This window comes from Parambassis ranga, chromosome 1 (assembly GCF_900634625.1).
Source record: "Parambassis ranga chromosome 1, fParRan2.1, whole genome shotgun sequence".
Taxonomy (NCBI): domain Eukaryota; kingdom Metazoa; phylum Chordata; class Actinopteri; family Ambassidae; genus Parambassis; species Parambassis ranga.
The window spans coordinates 21,590,955-21,611,474 of record NC_041022.1 but is presented as its reverse complement, the minus strand read 5'-3'; the positions used below and the strand labels follow the sequence as shown (position 1 = coordinate 21,611,474).

Here is a 20,520-nt window from a genome sequence, read left to right as displayed (position 1 = left end):
AGGAGGACAGATGAAGCTGAAGGAGAGGAAGGGTGGATGTAAGGAGGAGGAGAAGAAGCAGAGGGAATACGGTATGGGGAGCAGATGGAGAATATGATGATGATAACAATGACAGTAATACTGATGATGGTGATGATGAAGACAAAGATGATGATACTGATCTTTCCTTATATGGATTACCTGGGGTTAGGCAGGCTCAGGTGCTGCGAAGATGGGGACAGTCAAAGTGTCTTCTCTGCTGCTTAGCTCTCCAAGACAATTTCCACTCATTTTAATGGTTTGTCATTAAAAGTATTCAATAATTACCCAGTCATTAATTAAGTTCCTTATGACACACATAATATTATTTTAATTATATGAATCGTAATAAATCACTGCATCCTCATGAGACCTGTATATTTAGGGATAAAATTGTAATGGTGCAACATAAATGTATGTGTGTTAATTGGTGTTATGAATCAGTCATGTCATTAGGAGCATTTTGTCTCCTAGTGTGGTGCTGCGCTGTCAGAAGTTGAATGAAACAATGAATTCATTAATCGACAGTTAAGATAATGATTTCCCACAGTGCTGTTTGTTTTTGTTTCTGACGTTACCAGACTAATACAACATTCCATCATTGTATCCCAGCCTCCCTCCCTCCCCCTTCTCTCTCGCTCCCCCTCCCTCTCTCTTACCCCTCCTGTTGCTCCTAATCTGTTGTTCCAGGCTGGTCAGTCTCATCTCTTTCCGAGGAGCTCTAATTAAGCGGCCGCACTAATTAAACAGTTTCCTCTCTGAGACACACCCCATCATCTCCTCACACATACATGAGTGGTAGTGATCAGTGTAAACAGTGTTACCTGCACAACACAAGTCTGACCTTGAACATTAGATTCTAATTAGAAATGGTTGAAGGGGGCAGGGTGCTACATCTGTCACCCTGTCTCTCTTCCTCACACACACACACACACAGAGAGCAAGAGAGAGAGAGATGTGTGTTCATACTCACTGACATTGATTCCTTGGACACTCACCCTAATCTAATACTTCCCTACCAGCTGCAGTTCTTGCCTAAAATCTGACACTAAGACTTTTCTTTTTGTATTTAGCACTGCTTCATAACACAGAGGCTTCGTAACAGAAAGCTACAAATTAACGAGGTCTGATATCTTTACTTTCAGCTCTAAGCAGCGTTACTGAGCAACTTTTTTTGAGACACATCCCGACTAGAGGCTCACCACATGGCTCTACTCCAAGTGGAGGCACAATGAACGCCATTTATTAAAGTGCACTCCAGAATCTTCACAGCTAGCGTTAGCTTGTCAGAACTTTTTACATTTTTTTTGTAGACAGCAGACTAATGTTAGTAGCAGACATCTCCCACAGTTCGTCTGGGTTCAGACGTGATGATGGATGATGCACCGTAATAGACCCAAACTTATACTTCAACTATTTCTGGAGCTAAAAGTGGGGGTGTGAGGTTGGCACTGACCAAGTACCAGGGAACAAGTGTTTCAACAAAACATATATTAAAAAACAGAATAAAAATATATAAAAGTATCCACACAGACTTTTTGTCCATGAACACAAACAAACAGGATGATGCACATATGTGGGGGTTTGGATATGAGCACAGAAAATCTGTCACTCTGCACATGTGGGCATTAAAATCAGGATTTTTCTTAGTCTTTGTTTAGTGTTTTTGCCTTTTATGTGCTTTATTTCCTTCCTTGCATAGTTAATGGTAATGAAAGGGAATACAAACTGCATAAGCTGCTTCCATGGTAACCAGTTGGTTCATCTTGGGGACGTCAGACATCAGTCATCCATTATGGTCATTTTGAAGTCTGACAGCCTAAAAAAAAAAATCCTCATACATCAGATTCTAAAAGTACATTCATTAGTATTTTTCATCTCAATCTAATTGCAAATGGAGTCTGAATGAAGTTTGAATTCATTGCCAGACCCTCACCCTGACAGCCCGATGACGGCTGCAAGCTTCAATAACAGGGCTAGCATTGAGCTGCTATAGATATACCATGCATTATGTTTTAACATGGTGATATTTGATCTGCCTAATGGAGGCCCCGCGGCTCCTCGATTGTCCCAAGGAGGCCCCGGCTGTTATTAATAACTGCAGACATATTATAACTGGCTTGTCAAAACATGACAAAAGACCTATGTATAGGATATGACAGTGAAGTCTGTGCGAGCTCCGCAGCGACGACTGATGAAATGTTTTCTCACAGTGAGAGTGCTGGACTGTGTCATCTGCTGAAATAAAGTGAAAATGTTTTGTATTCTTTAACACAGCTGTATAGAATTCAGGAAAATCATCACTTCAGGTTTTGCTCTCCCCCATTATCCATCTCTCTCTCTGTGTGTGTGTGTGTTTTCGTTCATTGTTGAGCTCTCTTTGTTCTCTGCCTCTCTGCATTGCTTTTACAGCGTTAGGATGCTTTGGCAACAGTTGACATGGCAGTGTCTGTTACCGTGCTAAAACCACTGCTGCTGTCGTCACTCATGTTGAGTTACTCTGGTGACAGTAGTAGAGATTGTTCAGTGGGGGAACATATTGTCAGGGCCTCCCAGCACGCAGCAGGAGGTTTATATAAGCATTTCCAAGTTTGACTACAGTGAAAGAAAAATGCTTTTAAAGACAGCCTCAATTTATTAAGAAACTTCTCACAGTATCTCACACCCATATAAGCAGAGGTGCTGTCATGGTGGTGGCACTGGTTTGGATTGTTAATAGTCTCATAAAGGAATACACCACTGTAATATCAGGCATTTGTCTTCAGGTATTGTTCTTTGCCTTCTGTTGGCACAATATAGAGTTCAGAATTGTATGTCTATTTTATAAACAGTAAACACATGTTTTCTGCTGCGTTTGTTTTATCATCCAGCATTTTTATTGATCTCAACAGGTTTCTTTTTTTTTCTTTTTTGGCATTCACAAGTCTGCAATGGTGTTTTAGAACCGCAGGGCAGATGGGGCTGAGGATAACATTATGAGAAAGCAAACTACAAACTTTAGGGGGTCCAACCTCAGAACCTCATCTCACCCTCATCACAAGTTGTAACCATTAACAGGAAGTAGGTGCAGCAGTATGTGTCCATTGTGTGAACCAAGTATACAGTAAGATACATAAGAGAAGCAGTTGTATAATATGAGATATGCATTTCTTCCCTTGAAAACAAGAAAGGAAGAAAGATTTTGTATAAATCAAAATATTTTTTCGTAATTTTATTTTCTCTTTGAGTCTAATTATGAAAATTAAAAATAAAATATATCACTCAAAACAGTTTGTTGCAAGTTTGCGCTGCAACCTGTGTTAAATATTGAAAAAAGGTCAGTTGACACAAAAATGAACATTTTTTCATAATCCAAGTAGTTTTAATGCTTAAAGCAATGGTCCAAAATGGGACATAAAGCACTAGGTAAAAGTCTGGTGGGTTATGTCTCCTCACCTATTTGAGAAACCTTTTTATTTCTTCATCTTTCCATGTCTTGTTCTAGTGGCATTTCTGCAAAACAAGGCAAAGGAGTCGACTGAATGTCTGCTGTGACATGACAGCCACACCAGGCTGTTCATGCCGTGAAAGCACATGGCAGGTAGCAAACGATGTTGTGCAGAATCATCGGCCGTGAAGGTTTGCCGTCATAAGTACTGCCTCGTTTTGATCTCAGATATTCTGCCTTTCTTCTGCACCATCCCTGACTTCTGCCTTCCGTTTCCACAACCTGATAGAAGTCTCATCATTCCCCCTCCTCCTCTTCACCCATACTCTTTCCTCGTAGAATTTTCTCCTCCCTCCTTTCTCTTTCACTCCCTGTTGGAGTTCGCCTAGTGAGTGAGATCTCCAATCAGGCTGCAACGGGAACATCATAAAGCTTTCTAAGATCTCAGCTCAGGTCACAACACACACACACACACCTCTGCCCTGACACTCTGTGAGTCCAGAAGTGCAGAAGTGTTAGATTTAAGAGGAATTTGGGTAGGCTGTGGCACAGTGCTCTGTCAGCATTCCAAAATACTGCATGCCTAAATTAAAAGTCTTTTTCTTAATCGTAGACATTTTTTTCTTTTCAGTATAGTCATCAAAATTTAATGTCAACATAGTAGTTGTCTGCCAAAACAAATCTATTGGACTAATGATGACATGGAGCTCCTGGAGCTGTTGTTGATCCTTCTCGCCCATGCATTCTTTTAGATTTGACCCTCTCCTCTCCTCTCCTCTCCTCTCCTCTCCTCTCCTCTCCTCCCTAGGAAGCTAAGAAATCTGCATATCAAAGAGTGTGTGCATCTGGCCACTCCTGCATTACGTGCATGGGATTCAGCACCTCTTCTCCTTCATCTCTGCAGGTGGTGTCCATGGGTCTGTACCTTGGGGAGTCAGCCTATCTGAGGAGCAGCTGGAACATTCTCGATGGTTTCCTGGTCTTCGTGTCTCTGATTGATATCGTGGTGTCCATGGCGGGCGGGGCTAAGATCCTTGGGGTTCTGCGTGTTCTCAGGTTGCTCAGGACTCTACGTCCTCTCAGGTCAGCTAAACCACAATTATAAAATGGTTAGCTTACCGTAAGTGATAGAAACAACGGCTAGCCTGATTATTCAAAGTTAATTAACCCCTGCTTACAGCCCCTCACCTCACCTCGACTGTGATCTGTTGCCAGGCAACAAGCTGAGACCATTATGTTGTGTTTTGTAAAACAGTTTAGCCAACTCATTGAAAATGCACTAATTGTAATTGCTCTATTGTGAGTATATGACATATTATGATCTGAATTCCCAAGATTTCCATTCAGATTCTTTACCAGAATTCATCACATGTACCATATTGTTATATAATATAAGATGTCAGCTTAGAATCTATATATATAGATATATATAAATCCAGTTCACCAATCTGCACTCTCACCACTAGAGGTCACTAAACCATGCTCAGTGGTCCTTTAAACTCCATTAACACCTCATATCTCAGCATAATGGCACATTAGACTGTTTTTTATTGTTAAATCTGTTGATTATGTCAATGTTTTTTTTCTTTGTTTTAACTTTCTCTCTCTCTCTCTCTCTCTCTCTCTCTGCCTGTCCTCCAGGGTGATCAGCAGGGCTCCAGGGCTGAAGCTGGTGGTCGAGACCCTCATCACATCGCTCAAGCCCATTGGCAACATCGTCCTCATCTGCTGTGCATTTTTCATTATCTTTGGCATTCTTGGCGTTCAGGTATTTTACCGACTGTCCACCTCAACATCTTCTGTCTCACAGGGCTTTAACAATTTATATGTACAACTCTGCAAAATCCTTTAATTGGGCCTGAGATAGTGAATCTAATGCAAAACCTAATATGACCTAACACAGCGACCCCCATGCCCACCACGGTCCTATTAAGTTTTTATACACATGAGCATTAAAGTAGGTTAAAATATGCTTCTTGGGATGGAATTAAGTTCTCGGTACCTTTTAGAGCAGAAGCCAAAGCCAGGGAATGGAAGATTAAACATGGCTAAGAAGGATTTTTACAGTCGAATCCAACAGAAGGAGATACAAATATAATCATATGCAGAAAAAAACCAACAGGTCAGGGTAATTCTGCTCCCCACATACAGTACGCTTACATTAGATTGTCAGTCCTTCAATCGAAGTATAGTTTCATTTTTGGAATACATTCGGTGAGCAAAAACACACAATGCATTTTAAAAACGTAACAATCAGCTTTACCTCTAGAAACAGCCTATTAAATAAATCTATTGTAAATATGTCAGTATTAAGATTATTATATAACATATCATTATGTCTTAGCTTGCAGATGTATACTTTGCCTCATTTTCTGTTTTTATTTCATCTAAGCCGTCTATATTTTCTCCTTGTCAGTCAATCCCACTCTGCTGTTCCCTTAAAGTCACGTAATTATCCTCTCTGCATCTGCTGTTATGTTGTATTTCACTCACTCTCCTCTTTGATGTGCTCAATATGACGGAGAATTAAAAAGATGTTTTCTCAGCAGGGAAACCACCCTGTTGATATCAAGTGCAGTTAAGCTTCATCCACACACTAGCTAGAGACGCTAATTATGAAATTACTTCAAAAGCTGCGTGACAGAAGTGTTGATTTTTTTATTTTTTTCTAATCAAATGTATCATTGTGTTCTTCTTGTTTTCCTCTGCGTGTTTTCCTTCTAAAGCTCTTCAAAGGCAAGTTCTACTACTGTGTGGGTTTCGATGTGAAGAACATCACTAACAAATCTGACTGCCTGGCTGCCAGCTATCGATGGGTTCACCACAAATACAACTTTGACAACCTGGGACAGGTACAACAGAAAAAAAAATATCTCTGACATCCTGTCTGCATTATTTACCACATAAAAAACAAAAATGTAGATGTATATTAATTATGCCTTTTTGTTACGACCTGAAAGGAAGGAGGGAAGTGTTTCCCTTTATTAGAGAGCACTGTGTTCAGTTAAGTAAAGCTGTGTTACCAATGATACTGTGCTTTCTAACAATAATACAGAATAGGCTTACTGCTAAGGATGGCTACTGTTCAATAATTTAACCATTTCACATACAAGTAACAGTGATTGGAATTAGTAATGTTATGTTTTCTAATGCCAACTAACATCAAACTAAAGATCATCTGATCCTAGTGGAGGAACAATAACATACTCTGTTCCATTATTTATTTAGAAAAAAGGTGCTGCTGATGATCAGTTCTTGATGAATTGATCATCAGCAGGTGTACAGACCTCTATAAAACAGATGTTTTGGAGCATTCAGTTGTGTTAACACAATGCTAAGAGGGAAAGACATAAACAATGGTGTTAGAGAAGCAGCTGTTACTGCACATCAGTCTGGAAAGACTTTTCAAACTATTTGGAGTTCAGTGTTCTACAGTGAGAAAGATTATTCACAAGTGGAAACATTCAAAACAACAGTCAGTCTTCACAGGAGTGGACATCCCAGAAAATCCAGCCCAAGATACAAAAAACCCAAGAGCTACATGTCAGAGCCTACAGACATCACTGAGCATGCTCACTGTTAATGTTCTTTAAAACACAATTAGTACGATTTGTTTGGAAGGATGGGGTACATAGTATTGTCCAGATGTTTTAAAAAAGTGGGTGCTAACTTTTAAACACAACTGCATCCTAGTGGGTTTCATATTTAGTGAGATTGTTTGTCCCACGCAGGCTCTGATGTCTCTGTTTGTGCTGGCATCAAAAGATGGCTGGGTCAACATCATGTACCACGGGCTGGACGCAGTGGGAATCGACCAGCAGGTAATAACATACTGCAGACACTGGCAACAAAAAGAGCACACGGACCAACACAGAACAACACATTCTGAGTCTAGTGCTCTTTATTTGCCAACACCCATCCATTTTCCGCCACTTATTTGGGGCCACTTTTTAGTGGCAGCAGACCAAACTGAGTTGCCACATGCCTGCCTAAATCTCCAGCTACATCATCCAAGTCCTTTTAGGAAATCCCACACTTTCTTAGGCCAGATGGGATGTGAGATTCCGCCTTCTGGTTCACCGAATGTCTGCCTAGTTGGACGTCTCCACAACTCCTCCACAGGGAGGCATTCTGAGCAGATCAACATACCACTTTAAATGTCATATAGGAGAACAGCGCCGCCTACTCCAAACCTCAGTTGACCCTGAAACTGATCCTGGAGATAACATCCATTGAAAACAATACAGTTTTATGTCTCTAATGTATATTGCACTGACTTGGAGCCTTGTTGAATAATACACACATCCACACCCATGATGTCCAATAACACTATTCAAATTGCTTCTTTGCATTGGCTGTAAAGTGAACACATTCTCTTTAGAATTGGTTTATTTGAAAATCTATTAGAGAATCTATTAGAGAGTGGGCATTATTGTGGATGATTCGGTTTCCCCGCCTCAGGGACAAACCTCACTGCAGTCCAACATGGCACTGAATGACTAATCCCATTTACACTCCACCCTGTGCTTTCAACACTCAGCGCTCCTCCAAATTGAAAATCAGAGTCTCATCTCCAGTTTTATTGCACCTGAACATGAATTTTTTTTTTTATTGTAATGACTCTCTGTGATAACTCCCTCCATGCCCAATCATCCTGAACTTTTCTTCACATTGTCTCCCTGTTCTGCTGATATCCTGTCTGCTCCTGGAGCTGGTGGCAGCTCCCTGGATTTTTTTTTTTTGTACACTGGTGGACGTGAAGTGGCCAGGTTAATTGGGGAACTGTGCGACATAGTTGGACACATTTCAGAAAGTACACAATAGATGATTTACCTCCTACTTGTTGCTCGTTACAAACTAATCCAGGAGCCGCTTTACAAACAGTGTTGTTTGCTGTGTACATGTAGTGCATATCAATAGTTTTGCTGCATGACAACATGTGGCTAAAAATACAGTGGATGCTTTGCAACTCAACATATCCCATGATTTACTGCATGCTTGTGAAGAGAGGATACAAGCTATCAAGATTTTTAGGTGACATCTGATATGCAGTCCAGTGTAGGACATTAAACTAATTTAATGTTTAAGCTCGTTGTTATGCATGTGCTGAGGTATATCTAGACTTCCTGGCCTATTACTATTGTAGTAATAGACATAACTACTTACAGATACAAACAGAAGACACTCTACTCCATTCTAACGCACACAGCACAGAGCCGACACAGGGGGCCATGGCAAAAAAAGAAGGAAAAAGGGCCTCCGTGGACCAATCAAACAAGCAGTACTTTTATTGTATTCCATTGTGTCACCAGTACTTGAAGCAACATGGCTCCTTCAATGCAGCACTCTTTAATGCACAGCTGGTGCATGTCAGATTTGCTTCCATTCCTCGTCTGCCTGCTTTTACTTTGAACGTGTTCGCTGCCTGGTTTTTTTTTTTTACTTCTTATTCAGCTTGGAGGTGGCTGGAAAGTTTCCAGATGTTGGTAGCTACCTAAGGATTCCCTTTGGCTCATATGCTATTCCATCCCACTTGCATCTCCTATGTATCCTAAATCCCTTCTTCTTACGTTTTTTTGTGTAGAACTGTTTTTTTACTCATTTTATTTTATCTTCTGCTCTCCGCTAGCCGGTGACCAACAACAATCCATGGATGCTGCTGTACTTCATCTCCTTCCTCTTGATCGTCAGCTTCTTCGTCCTCAACATGTTCGTGGGTGTGGTGGTGGAGAATTTCCACAAATGCCGGCAGCACCAGGAGGTGGAGGAGGCCCGGCGGCGAGAGGAGAAACGGCAGCGTCGCATGGAGAAGAAGAGAAGAAGTAAGAAGAAGAAAACCGAAGGGGGTGGGGTAGAAAAGACTTTAAAGTATGTGGGGGGTGGGGGTGGGGGTGGGGGAATGATGAGAGAATAATGAATAGAGGAAAGAAGAAGGGTTAAATAAGTAGGAGGACATATGGAGAGGGTCAGGGGAAATAAGGATATATGGGCTGGAGGAAGCAGACATAGGACAATTCCCATTAATACAGAAATATACAGCTTAGAAATCTACTAATATGAACAAATATATAGTATAAATGTCTTAATGTTTTTAAAATAAAGTGCAGTTCAGCAAAGTAGTTAAATGTAAAATAATATTAACTTGACTCTAAAAGACACTCCTTTTAAATGGCACATACCCTTGACTTCTAATTTGATATTTTCTATTACACATGATAATACGACTTTGAATGACTCATTATTTCAGCTCATTTAAAAGCACTTAACCTCTCCCACACATTTATCAAACTTTTCTCTTCATATTAGCTCACAGTTCTATCCTGCTCTGCCTTTTCTTCATTTTATTTGCCCCACTTTTTTTTCAGCTCCTCAGGCATAAATCAATGATTAAATAAATCACACTGTTTGCTCCTCGCAATTCTTTCTCTTTCATTCTCCTTTCTTAATAAAACATGACGTGTTTTTTTCTTTTTCTTTTCCTGCTCTGGCACTGGCCTTTGACCTCCTTGCTTTTTTTCATTATATTGTTTCCTTGTTTGTGCAGAGGCCCAGAAGCTTCCATACTATGCATCCTATGGTCGCATCCGCCTGGCTATTCACACCCTGTGTACCAGCCACTACCTGGACCTGGTCATTACCTTCATTATCTGCATCAACGTCATCACCATGTCCCTGGAGCACTACAGCCAGCCGCAGGTGACCAGCCCTGTTGCATTGTGGGTGTTTGTGGTTTTGAAAGTGGATGCTGTGGCTTGTTTTCTGAGTAGGTGAAGATGGTTAAAAGTAATCACTCCAAGAGACAGACTGCTACTGAAACAGCCAACAACGTCCACTTTTAAATCAAAAACAGTCAATGATTTTGCCATAAAAGTGAGATAAATGTTAAACTCCTCACATCTTAGATGGATACTCTGAAATTAGAGGGCAGTTTTCAATGCTATGGTCTATTGAAGTAGTAAAATTAAATTTTTCATGCTACCCTTCTGAATAATAGAACACATTTCCTTCTACACTCATGATATAGAATAATCTATTACCTATTTCACGGTTAACTATTACTTATTATTCAGAGGAAATTGGACTATTTGAATAAACCCCTTTAAGTCCTGTCAATGAGCCGAGTCTAGAAGATACTTTGAATGTGAGTTGGTTCGGTCTCTGTGTTGAACTTAATGCATAGATAAGTAATAATAGCAGTTTTTTCAGCAGCATGCAGACGACTTTGTGATTTGTTTACGCCAGCTGACACTGGTCGGCAACTGTTTTAGCTGCTAATGACAGCCACCAACACACATGAGGCTGCAGTCAGAGACATACAGGTTATACTGTATGGCCATGGAAGAGTTGACTCGAGCAGCATATTAGTGACCAAGGAAAAACCTCCTGACATTATATCAGTCATACATTACGGTTGTTAAATATGTCTTTTATGCTAAGCTAACTATCTGCTGGCTGTGACTTCAAAATGCAACACATTCGTTTCATGGTCAACGCAGCTCTTGCTGACTGTCAGACAAGGCTTTGACGTACCTTTGATCTCAGCACACAGGTTCAGCTGGCTCTGTCTGAGTATCCCATTGATGTGGACAGCCCTCACACTGTAGCTTGCCACCACTGTTTCCAGTCAGTGCGAATCGGGAAAAAGACACAAATCAGTTAGGAGTCCAAATGTTGGACGCTCTTCTCAGGTTCAGCCAAAAACCCAGAACTATTCTGAAGTAATTCTTAGCTCTCAATCTGTTATATACCTTTCAGTGCATACGATTTGACAGCAGAGAGTTTTGCTCAAATTTGCATCTGTAATCTGAAGGAAAATGTTAATACTAACAAGCTATTAAGGCAGCCTTACAAAGTAGGATTAACATATGATAAATTATATCATTAAACTCTTCTCAGGTGTGTCTTAGAAAATGCTCTATAAATGTAAATAAAACGTCTTTTGTCCCATGGTAATTAGACTGAAATAATAAGGTTTTATTGTGTACAATTAACACTATAGACTTTAGATTTGTGTGGTCCTTTTGTATGTGGCTCATTAATACCAGTGTGTTTCTGTCTGTTCCTCCCCAGAGTCTGACATGATAATAGATGTCTGTCTCAATTAAGCTCCCTTCTATTATAAGAGATTCATTGGCAAGATACTTTTCTCACATTGACAAAACAGATTCACTCAATAACAAATGTTATGTAATCTTCTCTCTTCCTCTTATGCAAATGTGCTTTTATTCAGCTGAAAATAAATGACAGATCTGCTAACATGTGGACTTTTATAAGGTTTAAAGACAGAGGATATTAACTGTGTCCTGCTGCTGCTGTCACTGCTTTCTAACCTCTGCCCGTCTTTAACCGCTGCTAGTCTCTGGAGACCACACTGAAGTACTGCAACTACTTCTTCACCTCCACCTTTGTGATCGAGGCCTCTCTAAAGCTGGTTGCCTTTGGATTTCGACGCTTCTTCAAGGACAGGTACGCTCCTAGCTGAGATGATACGTATTTGTGCTGTTGTACGTATAAAGCTGCTAACATCTGTCCTAACATTTACTCATTCTATACCATAATCCCATCTGTATACAGTGAGTTATTTGCTTTATCCTTTGAAAGAAACAGGAACTTTACGTCAGAGTTTGCAGTTTAAATAATTATTCACAGATTGGATCTAAGCAGCAGTAAAGAGATGTCCCTGAGATGTCCCCTCCAGGCATGTTTGAATAAACTAGTGCTCTGCTTTGAAAATTAATTAGTGTCTGATACGGTAGACGTTCCGAGTCAAAATCGCTTACTTTACCTATTAGATTAATAAAAATGCATTCTGCATCACATTAAACATTTCAAAATGTGCACTCATTTAAAACTAGTGTCAAACATTCAAGAGCAATCTCTAGGGCTGAGAGAAGCCGATGCATACAAGCAAGCAAAAATTGCAGTTCCTCGAGTGACCTTAAGGCCAATCCCCACAAACCTCCATGTTAAAATGCCTGACTTTACTTTACATTAACAGGCTGTTTTCACTGATCATGAGCTCTAAGATTGTGAAAAAGTCCACAGATTGTGTGAAGGTGAATATGTTCACCTGGGCTACAGTGTTACCCTCTCAGGAGTGGCGAACATCATATGGATGTGGCCGGAGTGAATGTTGTAGCATAGAAAGCACCGACTCTGAAGACCTGTGTTTGAATCCTGTGTCCGAACACTTCTACTGAGGTACAGCCATAGTTTCAGATGCTTGTTTTGGTGAATCAGAGGCAGGTTTAATCATGGTGTACTCACTACAAACAGATATTATATTGCAAGAGATGTTAGAGGCTAAATACACAGTGACTGTAAATGTCAACCCTATTTGCTGTATCTCAGCAGTATATAACCAGTTGCTAGGAGATGATTTGGCTCCTTACCGTACAAGGATGGATGAGTGGATGGTGTGTAAATTCCAGTGTGTAAAAAGTGCAAAGATTTTTTTACTGTTTATATGACTCTCGTTGAGGCTGTGCAGGTGCAGAAGTTTCTATTATAATAGATTCCAATATGTACACCCAGCAAAGGGTGTCCTCACTCAGCCACATGCCTGTGGAGCAGCTGTGATGGTGTTGGTTGATATTATTTGACTGTATGTAGATTTATTATTATGTTGAGAGTGGTGGGTGTGCTGAAGGAAATTGCTGCTGGTTATTTCTGCCCCCATTCTTTTCAAAATGACTTCTTCCGACCTATTTTAATGCCCGTCTCTCTATCTTTCTTCTCCCCTTTGTCTCAGCGTTCATCCTATCTTGCATTAGATTTAGTGTCTGTCTCTCTGTCTTTATTCCTTTGTCTTTTCCACATCTTCACAATTTTGTGTGTTTTTGGAAATTATTAGGTAACCCCATTTTGAGTGTGTTTACTCTGTTATTGTGTGCCGCTTGCTTGTGTTCTGGGACTGAGATATTATCTATGATGAGATACAGTGGAGGAGCATACCCGAGGCACAAATTTAGCAGTAAACTGAGTTTAAAATTATTCAGCCAAAATGAAGCCAAAAACCAAAGGAAAAAAACATGCATTCAACAAGTCCCTCTACCTGCTTCCATAGGATTTATTGGGGTGAGCTGCAGCACGTGCTGCTGATCATCAGTCCGTTATGAAATGATTATCAGCAGGTGTGCAGACCTCTATAAAACAGATCTTTTGGAGCATTCAGGTGTGTTAACACAATGCTAAGAGAGAAAGACATAAAGAATGGTGTTAGAGAAGCAGCTGTTGCTGCACATCAGTCTGAAAAGACTTCTAAAACCATTTCAAACTATTTGGAGTTCAACGTTCTACAGAGAGAAAGATTATTCACAAGTGGAAAACATTCAAGACAGCTGTCAGTCTTTCCCAGAAAATTAGCCCAAGATCAGAGAAATACAAAAATAAAAAAAGAGCTACATGTCAGAACCTACAGACCTCACTGGGCATGCTCAGTGTTAATGTTCTTTACAGCACAATTAGAAGAAGACTGAACAAAGCATAACACTTGTGGAACAATGTCTTATGGACAAATGAGACCAGTTGAGTGGTTTGTTGTATATGGTCACCACTACGTCTGCTGAAACCCAAACACAGCACCTCACACACACTGTCAAGCAGCAGGGGTGATGATCTGGACTTGTTTTGCATCCACAGGATCTGGACACGTTGCAGCTACCATGAACTCTCCTGTATTCTAGAGACAAATGAGGCCATCTGTCTGACTGAACTTGACTCCTTTTGATCTGACAACCAACACCAGTTAAATCTTTAGCATTAGACTGAAGTGTGTTTTGAATACTTTGATGGACTGAATTAGGTGACATCACGCATCCTGTCATATGTTTTTAGCATCATTTGGAGCTGATCACATTTAGCATTCTGCTTTTTAATCACCTGTGAAATGACAGAACTGATGAAGCTGCTTGGAGGAGCAGTGAAACGTCTTCAAGAAAACCAGTTGGCATGCTTCAACTGTCTGAATGTAAATGATGAAAATGACCTGGATGACTGACAATCTACTTTGACAGTCTGAAATGACACAACAAACACAGGAAGAAGTGTTTCTTAGACTGCAGGTTTTGCATGGTATTGACACTTACTCTGGTATTATTATAAATATTCATGACAGGAGCAGGCCTCCAGGTAATGGTGGGCATTCTTCTGCCAAGTCAGTTGTGGGAGAGAGTCATGCAAATTATGCACAAAGTTGATGTAGAGCATTAATATTCATAGGAGAATTAACATAACACAGACCCTAATATGTGCAGTCATGAAGGCCTGAGCCACAGGCGCAGTGATGATGCTCGTTCCTCCTTCATGCTGGTAAAGTTATAAATGTATATTGTGTGACACTGAGTGAGGAGTCGCTGTGTGTGTGTGTGTCTGTGTGCGCATGCAGGTGGAATCAGTTGGACTTGGCCATTGTGCTGCTGTCAGTGATGGGCATCACCCTGGAAGAGATTGAGAGCAATGCCTCCCTCCCCATTAACCCCACCATCATCAGGATCATGAGGGTGCTCAGGATAGCACGAGGTATACACACACACACACACACACACACAAACAGACACACAATTTTAATCATTTTCATTTATTTACCATAACATGTTAAAAAATACTGTTGTTGTTAATTAATTGACTGAGACTTAACACTTCCTGTACAGATGTTTCAAATTAAAAGCCCCACACATAATTATTCACTACCGGTATACAGTATAACAGTGTGCTAATCTTTTAGTAGATTTAATTCCCATGATAACTAGCCTTTATATGCTACTACTTTTTACATTAAAAGCTGTGTACAGTTGTAAAGTGTAAATGTAAAGATGACAGTATGTCTTCTTACTATTCAAGAAAAAATACATTCAGGTCTCTACCAATAACTTCACATGGAGGAGGATAAAGGCTAACTACATTAATTTCACATCTTACCATTACCCTCTGCCCTCTGCAGTACTGCTCTGGGACCGCCAGGTTGACCCATGGGTAATATGCTACTTAAACATCAGCCAGTGGTAGTTAAGAAGCGAGTGGGGTATTTGATGATGATCCTCTTGTAACATTTTTACCCCTCTAGATGAATGTTAATAAACTTCTGTGGCAGCAGAAAGAATATTAAAATGTTTCACAAGCATGCAAGCTTTGTCAATGAAATGTAAGTTTTAAAGTTTCATCTAGGTGGTTTTTGTAACATATTAGGTTCAAAATTAAGGATCATTCTTAATCACACGGGCATAAATCTTTATGTTGTCCAAGCATAGTTGGTTTTAGGGACTCAATCAACTCTGAATCAGACTTCGAAAAAAAAGGTTAATACGGCTGAAAATGATCCCTTTCAAGGACCTCCTGTCCTATGTAGCGTACACATAGGAGTAGTATAATCTATGTGTAATAGTCCTTGCCTGGTCTGTAAAAGCTTTGTGTGTCTTTGTTGTGTGAACATGAACGATGGTTTGTCACCTCTGTGCACACATTCCCGGATGGCTCTTATTTATGTCCATCAAGAGCGGTCCTTGGAACCAAAATATGAAAAATATTTATTGATAATTTTTTTTCAAATCCATTTTTAAAGGTCTTAGGTTTCCTAACAGAAAATAAAAACTTTGCCACCATTAAACACTGGCTCGTTATAAACAATGCTGTTGTCTCTGAGGTTAGGAGACGGGGTGCTGCTTAATGGCTGCTCCAACCATGTACTACTACTACTGCTTCTTCTGCCCTCTCTATCACACGCACCCACTATCAACCATCTTAAGAGAAATAGGCCTCCCAGGAGGTTATGGCTGTTCCTTATCAGAATACACTTTTTTTTCCCCTCTTCGCCACTGGTCGCATCATCAGCTGTGTTCCTCCAGAAATTGGACTGCTGGGAATGGTGCAGAGTGTCTTATGAAGAGTCAGGAAACCTATCCCATCTATCGATCCTTTGTTATCTCTCTGTCTCCTCATATCTCTGCCTACCTCTTATCTATCTTCACCTTCTATCTGTGCGGTGTCCTTTGTTTCAGTTTCTTTCACTCTCCAGATGCTGCTGGTTGTTTATCTCCCAAACACACATGTCCAAGTCATCTCATACACGCATACACTCACACGTGTACTTTGTGACCATGTTGCGTTTGTGGTCTCTCTCTCTCTTTCAGTGTTGAAGTTGTTGAAAATGGCAACCGGGATGAGAGCTCTGCTTGACACAGTGGTCCAGGCTCTGCCTCAGGTATTTTTCATCACACACACACACACACACAGATATCCTTCCCTGGGCTTATCACAGGGACACAGGGAGTTAATTATCATTCATGGAATGATTAACAGCTCACATCAATGAACGCTCCCTGAGAATGATGACTTTCAGGTTAGGACCTTATGGCTCCAATGTTATGACACCTTGCTAACTTTACACTACTTTTCTCCTTTATTTAAAAAATATAAAGACCTTTGCCACATGTACTTTAAGATGAATCACTCCCACCACTGTTAATGAGACGAGAGCAGCTAAAATATTATTGGTGGGCAAACGCCAAAGTTTCTGCATGTCCTGGAATTTATGGAATATTGTGGAATACTAAGTGACAGGGAATTCACATCAGTTTAATATATCTCAACACTTGTCTTTAATTCTGGTATCTTTGCATCTTTGTCAGTTATTAACAATTAGTTGTGTTTCCTGTGTCTGGAGCAGTAATGATGACAGATTAATCACAGACGTAGCGGCAAGTGAAAAGATTTTTGTCAAATATATGATGATATATCTTTGGACAGCGGAGTGGAAAATTGTCCAACTAATAACAAGCGACTGTGAGTGCTGTTTATATATTTTAGTCGGTGCAGTAAGGTTAAGCCTGCCAATAATTTTGTTATGAATGTATCTCCTGTCAAACAGTGGATCATTGTTTATTTTTTGTATTCTCTTAATACATCTGTGGCTCTCTGCTACAATATTTCATTTTTAAGCTGGAGAAATTTACATGGGTTAATTCCTTGGTTATCTGATGAGTAATTAGGGTTGAATAGAGGATGTACTCTGTGTTGCCTCTGTCCCTTCTTGGAGGGAGTTCCTTTGTTACATTGAAGCCAAGGGGCTGCTGCCCAAATATACAAACTCCACAGGACACCACATTGTAATGCATAGGGGGGCGTGGTGTTTTCTGTGCAAAGTATTCCAAACTTATTTGAATTCTTCATTTCCTCTCCTCTCCATGAGTCCAAATCATTTCCTTTGTGTACAGAATTCAGAGTCAGTTCTGGCTACTTTCTGTCATAACCTTCTAACCCTAACCCTAACTCAATGGCCCTGATGCTTACTTCAACAGAAGTCACTAAGAAGCGGACCACACCAACTGACAGATGACAAGAACTATACCTTTTATATCAGCGATGGCTGTACCTGTTAGTTTAGCTAGTTCTCCCTGTGCCTGCGTGGGTTTTCTCCGGTTGCTCTGGCTTCCTGCCACATTCTAAAGACAGGTTTGTTAGGTTAATTGGTGATTCTAAATTGCCTGTAGGTGTGAGCGTGAATGGTTGTCTGTCTGTGTGTTGCCCTGTGATGGACTGGTGTTGTACCCCACCTCCCACCCATAGATAGCTGGGATAGGCTCCAGCCTCCTGTGACCCTGCACTGCAGGACAAAGCGGGTTCAGATGATGGATGGATGAAGCTTTAACTTTACTTCTTTATGTAATTCAAAAATCTAATGGGTTTGGACTTTTCTTTCCTCTTCATGTGGACATTTATAATAGAGTCCATGTACAGCCAGTATTTCTTTTCATTTTTTTTAAAACCTCTTCTGCTTTACCAATGCTCTGAATGAGCTGTGTGCACACATGACAGACACACACATATTTCCACATTAAGGCAAATAAAAACAACACCTGACTTTTTTTTTCAACCACTTTTCCTTTTTTTCTGGCCTCTCTTATTTGTATTTGTGCTCTCAGTCTGACACAAACATGACAGGTCATTAGGAAATGAGAGATGACACTGACTGAAACAGATGTTTTATGTATTAAGGGTCCCATGTAATGAGAGGAGTATGAAACTCTAAACCAGACGTGAATTATATGACACCGAATGCTTGTCTTTTTTCAATGCGATACATGTCATCTGCATTGTAAAGTATTTGTCCAATGCTGCCTCTTTTCTCAAATTATTTGATTTTGCTGCAACAGCTTGATAGAGCGATGTTGCAACTATTTTACAGTAGAAAATGGACACAGGCTGTGCTGTGAACACATTGAAGTTGTATTTTCTAGGTGTGATTGCTTGTCTGAGCACACACAGTACAGTGTGATGATTTTCCATCTCCACGGGTAGATAAAAATGTCAGTGTGTCTCTGTTCATATTGTTCCCAGTCTGCAAAACACCTTGATCCCCACTTTCCCTGAGAACATTTTAAGCATTTTATCTAAGAGGGTCGTTCTTACTCTGCAGTTTCAAGTGAATGTATTGAACTTCAGCATGTCAGTGTGACTTGTGGGCAAAATGTTACACAGTAGCAATACAAAAAGTGTCCCACCACAATGCAGATGACTGACTCAGGTACAGTGTGGAACATTTTTTTTCAGTTTGAATAGTTTGGTGCAGGTTGGTTCACTATGGAAACCAACAGGTTACAGATACCAGCTTTTTAATGCTTCACACCACAATCTTCCCCATGGGGTGGTTTCATTGTCAGTTTGAGGAATCTGAAGGCATCAGATGGGTTTACATTACATGCTGCAAACTGCTTCAGGCTAAGCCGTACAGTAGCTTTTAATATCCACCAGGAAACATCAACATGCACAACTGGGAAGGAAAAAAAGATCCTCGGGCTTTGCCTAATCTCTCCATTTTGCTCTCCCCTCATTATTTTGTGTTCTTCTCCCCTGTAACCTAATAAAAACAATGCATCTCTGTCCCTATCCACTGTCAGTTTATTTGCCTGTTTAATAGAGTTCTACAGTCACGTATTGAAAAGCACCCCACTGGCTTCCCTGTGAAGAAGTGACTTAGCTAATAGTGTGCTGTTTCTGCCGCCTGCTATTGCACCCTGAGGTTTTTTTTTTTTACCCATTTGCATTGCATATCATTTGTGTGTCACTACACAGATGGATTCACACCTGTTAAAAAGTCGGCATGTAAAAATTCCACCAAATTGAATAATAAAATGGGAGTATTTTTTTTAGTTTCCCAGATCCTGACTGTACCTTAATTTAAAAGCAGTTCAAAATAAGCCTGTTATCAAAAGTGATGAACAGCATGTCCAGCATGTCGTCCACAGCTGGGTGAGGAACACAGAAGGAGATTATTTTTTTCATAGAAGAATATCAGATGCACCATAAATAGTAAAGCAGCTTCACAGGCTGTAGTTTGTACCATGATATCTGCATCATGTCTGTAAATAGATCTGCAGTAAATGTTGTGGGAAGAGACTAATGGGGACAATGCTGCGATCTGTTTGTTATTTTTCTGTGCATGTTTCTTCTCAGATTCTGCTGTGTCTCAACAACATGCCCTACTGGATTCAAGTTGGTTGTTTTTAGGAGCTATGCATAGGAAAATGTTGTAACTACTAGTAGAACAAAGGTTGTAGTGTTATCCAGGGGTGCTATTTTGACACGCAATCAGACACATTTTCTTTCACAAACACAATCTACACAATCTGGTATTTTTTTTTATCACGCATTTGTCCATTTTGTTGGCTTAATCAACCACTATACTAGTTTTATCAGCAAGTCGCCGTCCATCCTTTTTGGCAGTTTATCTGACATCACAATGCATTGCGTCAATAGTTAGCAGGGGGTTGATTAAGTCAAGTTGATTAGCAAATCAATGACAAGTGTATGCTGGCACACGTAGGTGCTTGGCAATCTCCGTGGATGCTCCGACCCCGAAGCACCCACGGAGTTGGTGGCTATGATATTATCTATTCTGATAAGTCATAAACAGAAGGATTTGTGGACAATCTTGTGGCTATGCATGTGGATGTCTTCTCTGGAACTTGTCACCATGGTAACCCAAAAAAAATGAGAAACAGTTGATGGTTTTGTGCATTTTAATGATGCTTCCCAAACTCTAAGTAAGAAAAGAACAATAAAATCACAACAACAGGGAT

At 40.3% G+C, this 20,520-nt stretch overlaps 1 protein-coding gene across 1 annotated transcript in view; it reads left to right on the top strand.

The window, feature by feature from the left end:
• LOC114426447 (voltage-dependent T-type calcium channel subunit alpha-1I-like) overlaps positions 1–20,520 on the top strand; it is a 134,588-nt gene that overhangs the window by 98,328 nt on the left and 15,740 nt on the right. The window contains exons 21-29 of the mRNA XM_028393893.1: positions 4,350–4,528; positions 5,087–5,213; positions 6,172–6,297; positions 7,177–7,266; positions 9,075–9,267; positions 9,990–10,141; positions 11,802–11,911; positions 14,832–14,965; positions 16,573–16,643. Coding sequence (XP_028249694.1) covers positions 4,350–4,528; positions 5,087–5,213; positions 6,172–6,297; positions 7,177–7,266; positions 9,075–9,267; positions 9,990–10,141; positions 11,802–11,911; positions 14,832–14,965; positions 16,573–16,643 — 1,182 coding nt within the window. The remainder of the gene's footprint in view (positions 1–4,349; positions 4,529–5,086; positions 5,214–6,171; positions 6,298–7,176; positions 7,267–9,074; positions 9,268–9,989; positions 10,142–11,801; positions 11,912–14,831; positions 14,966–16,572; positions 16,644–20,520) is intronic.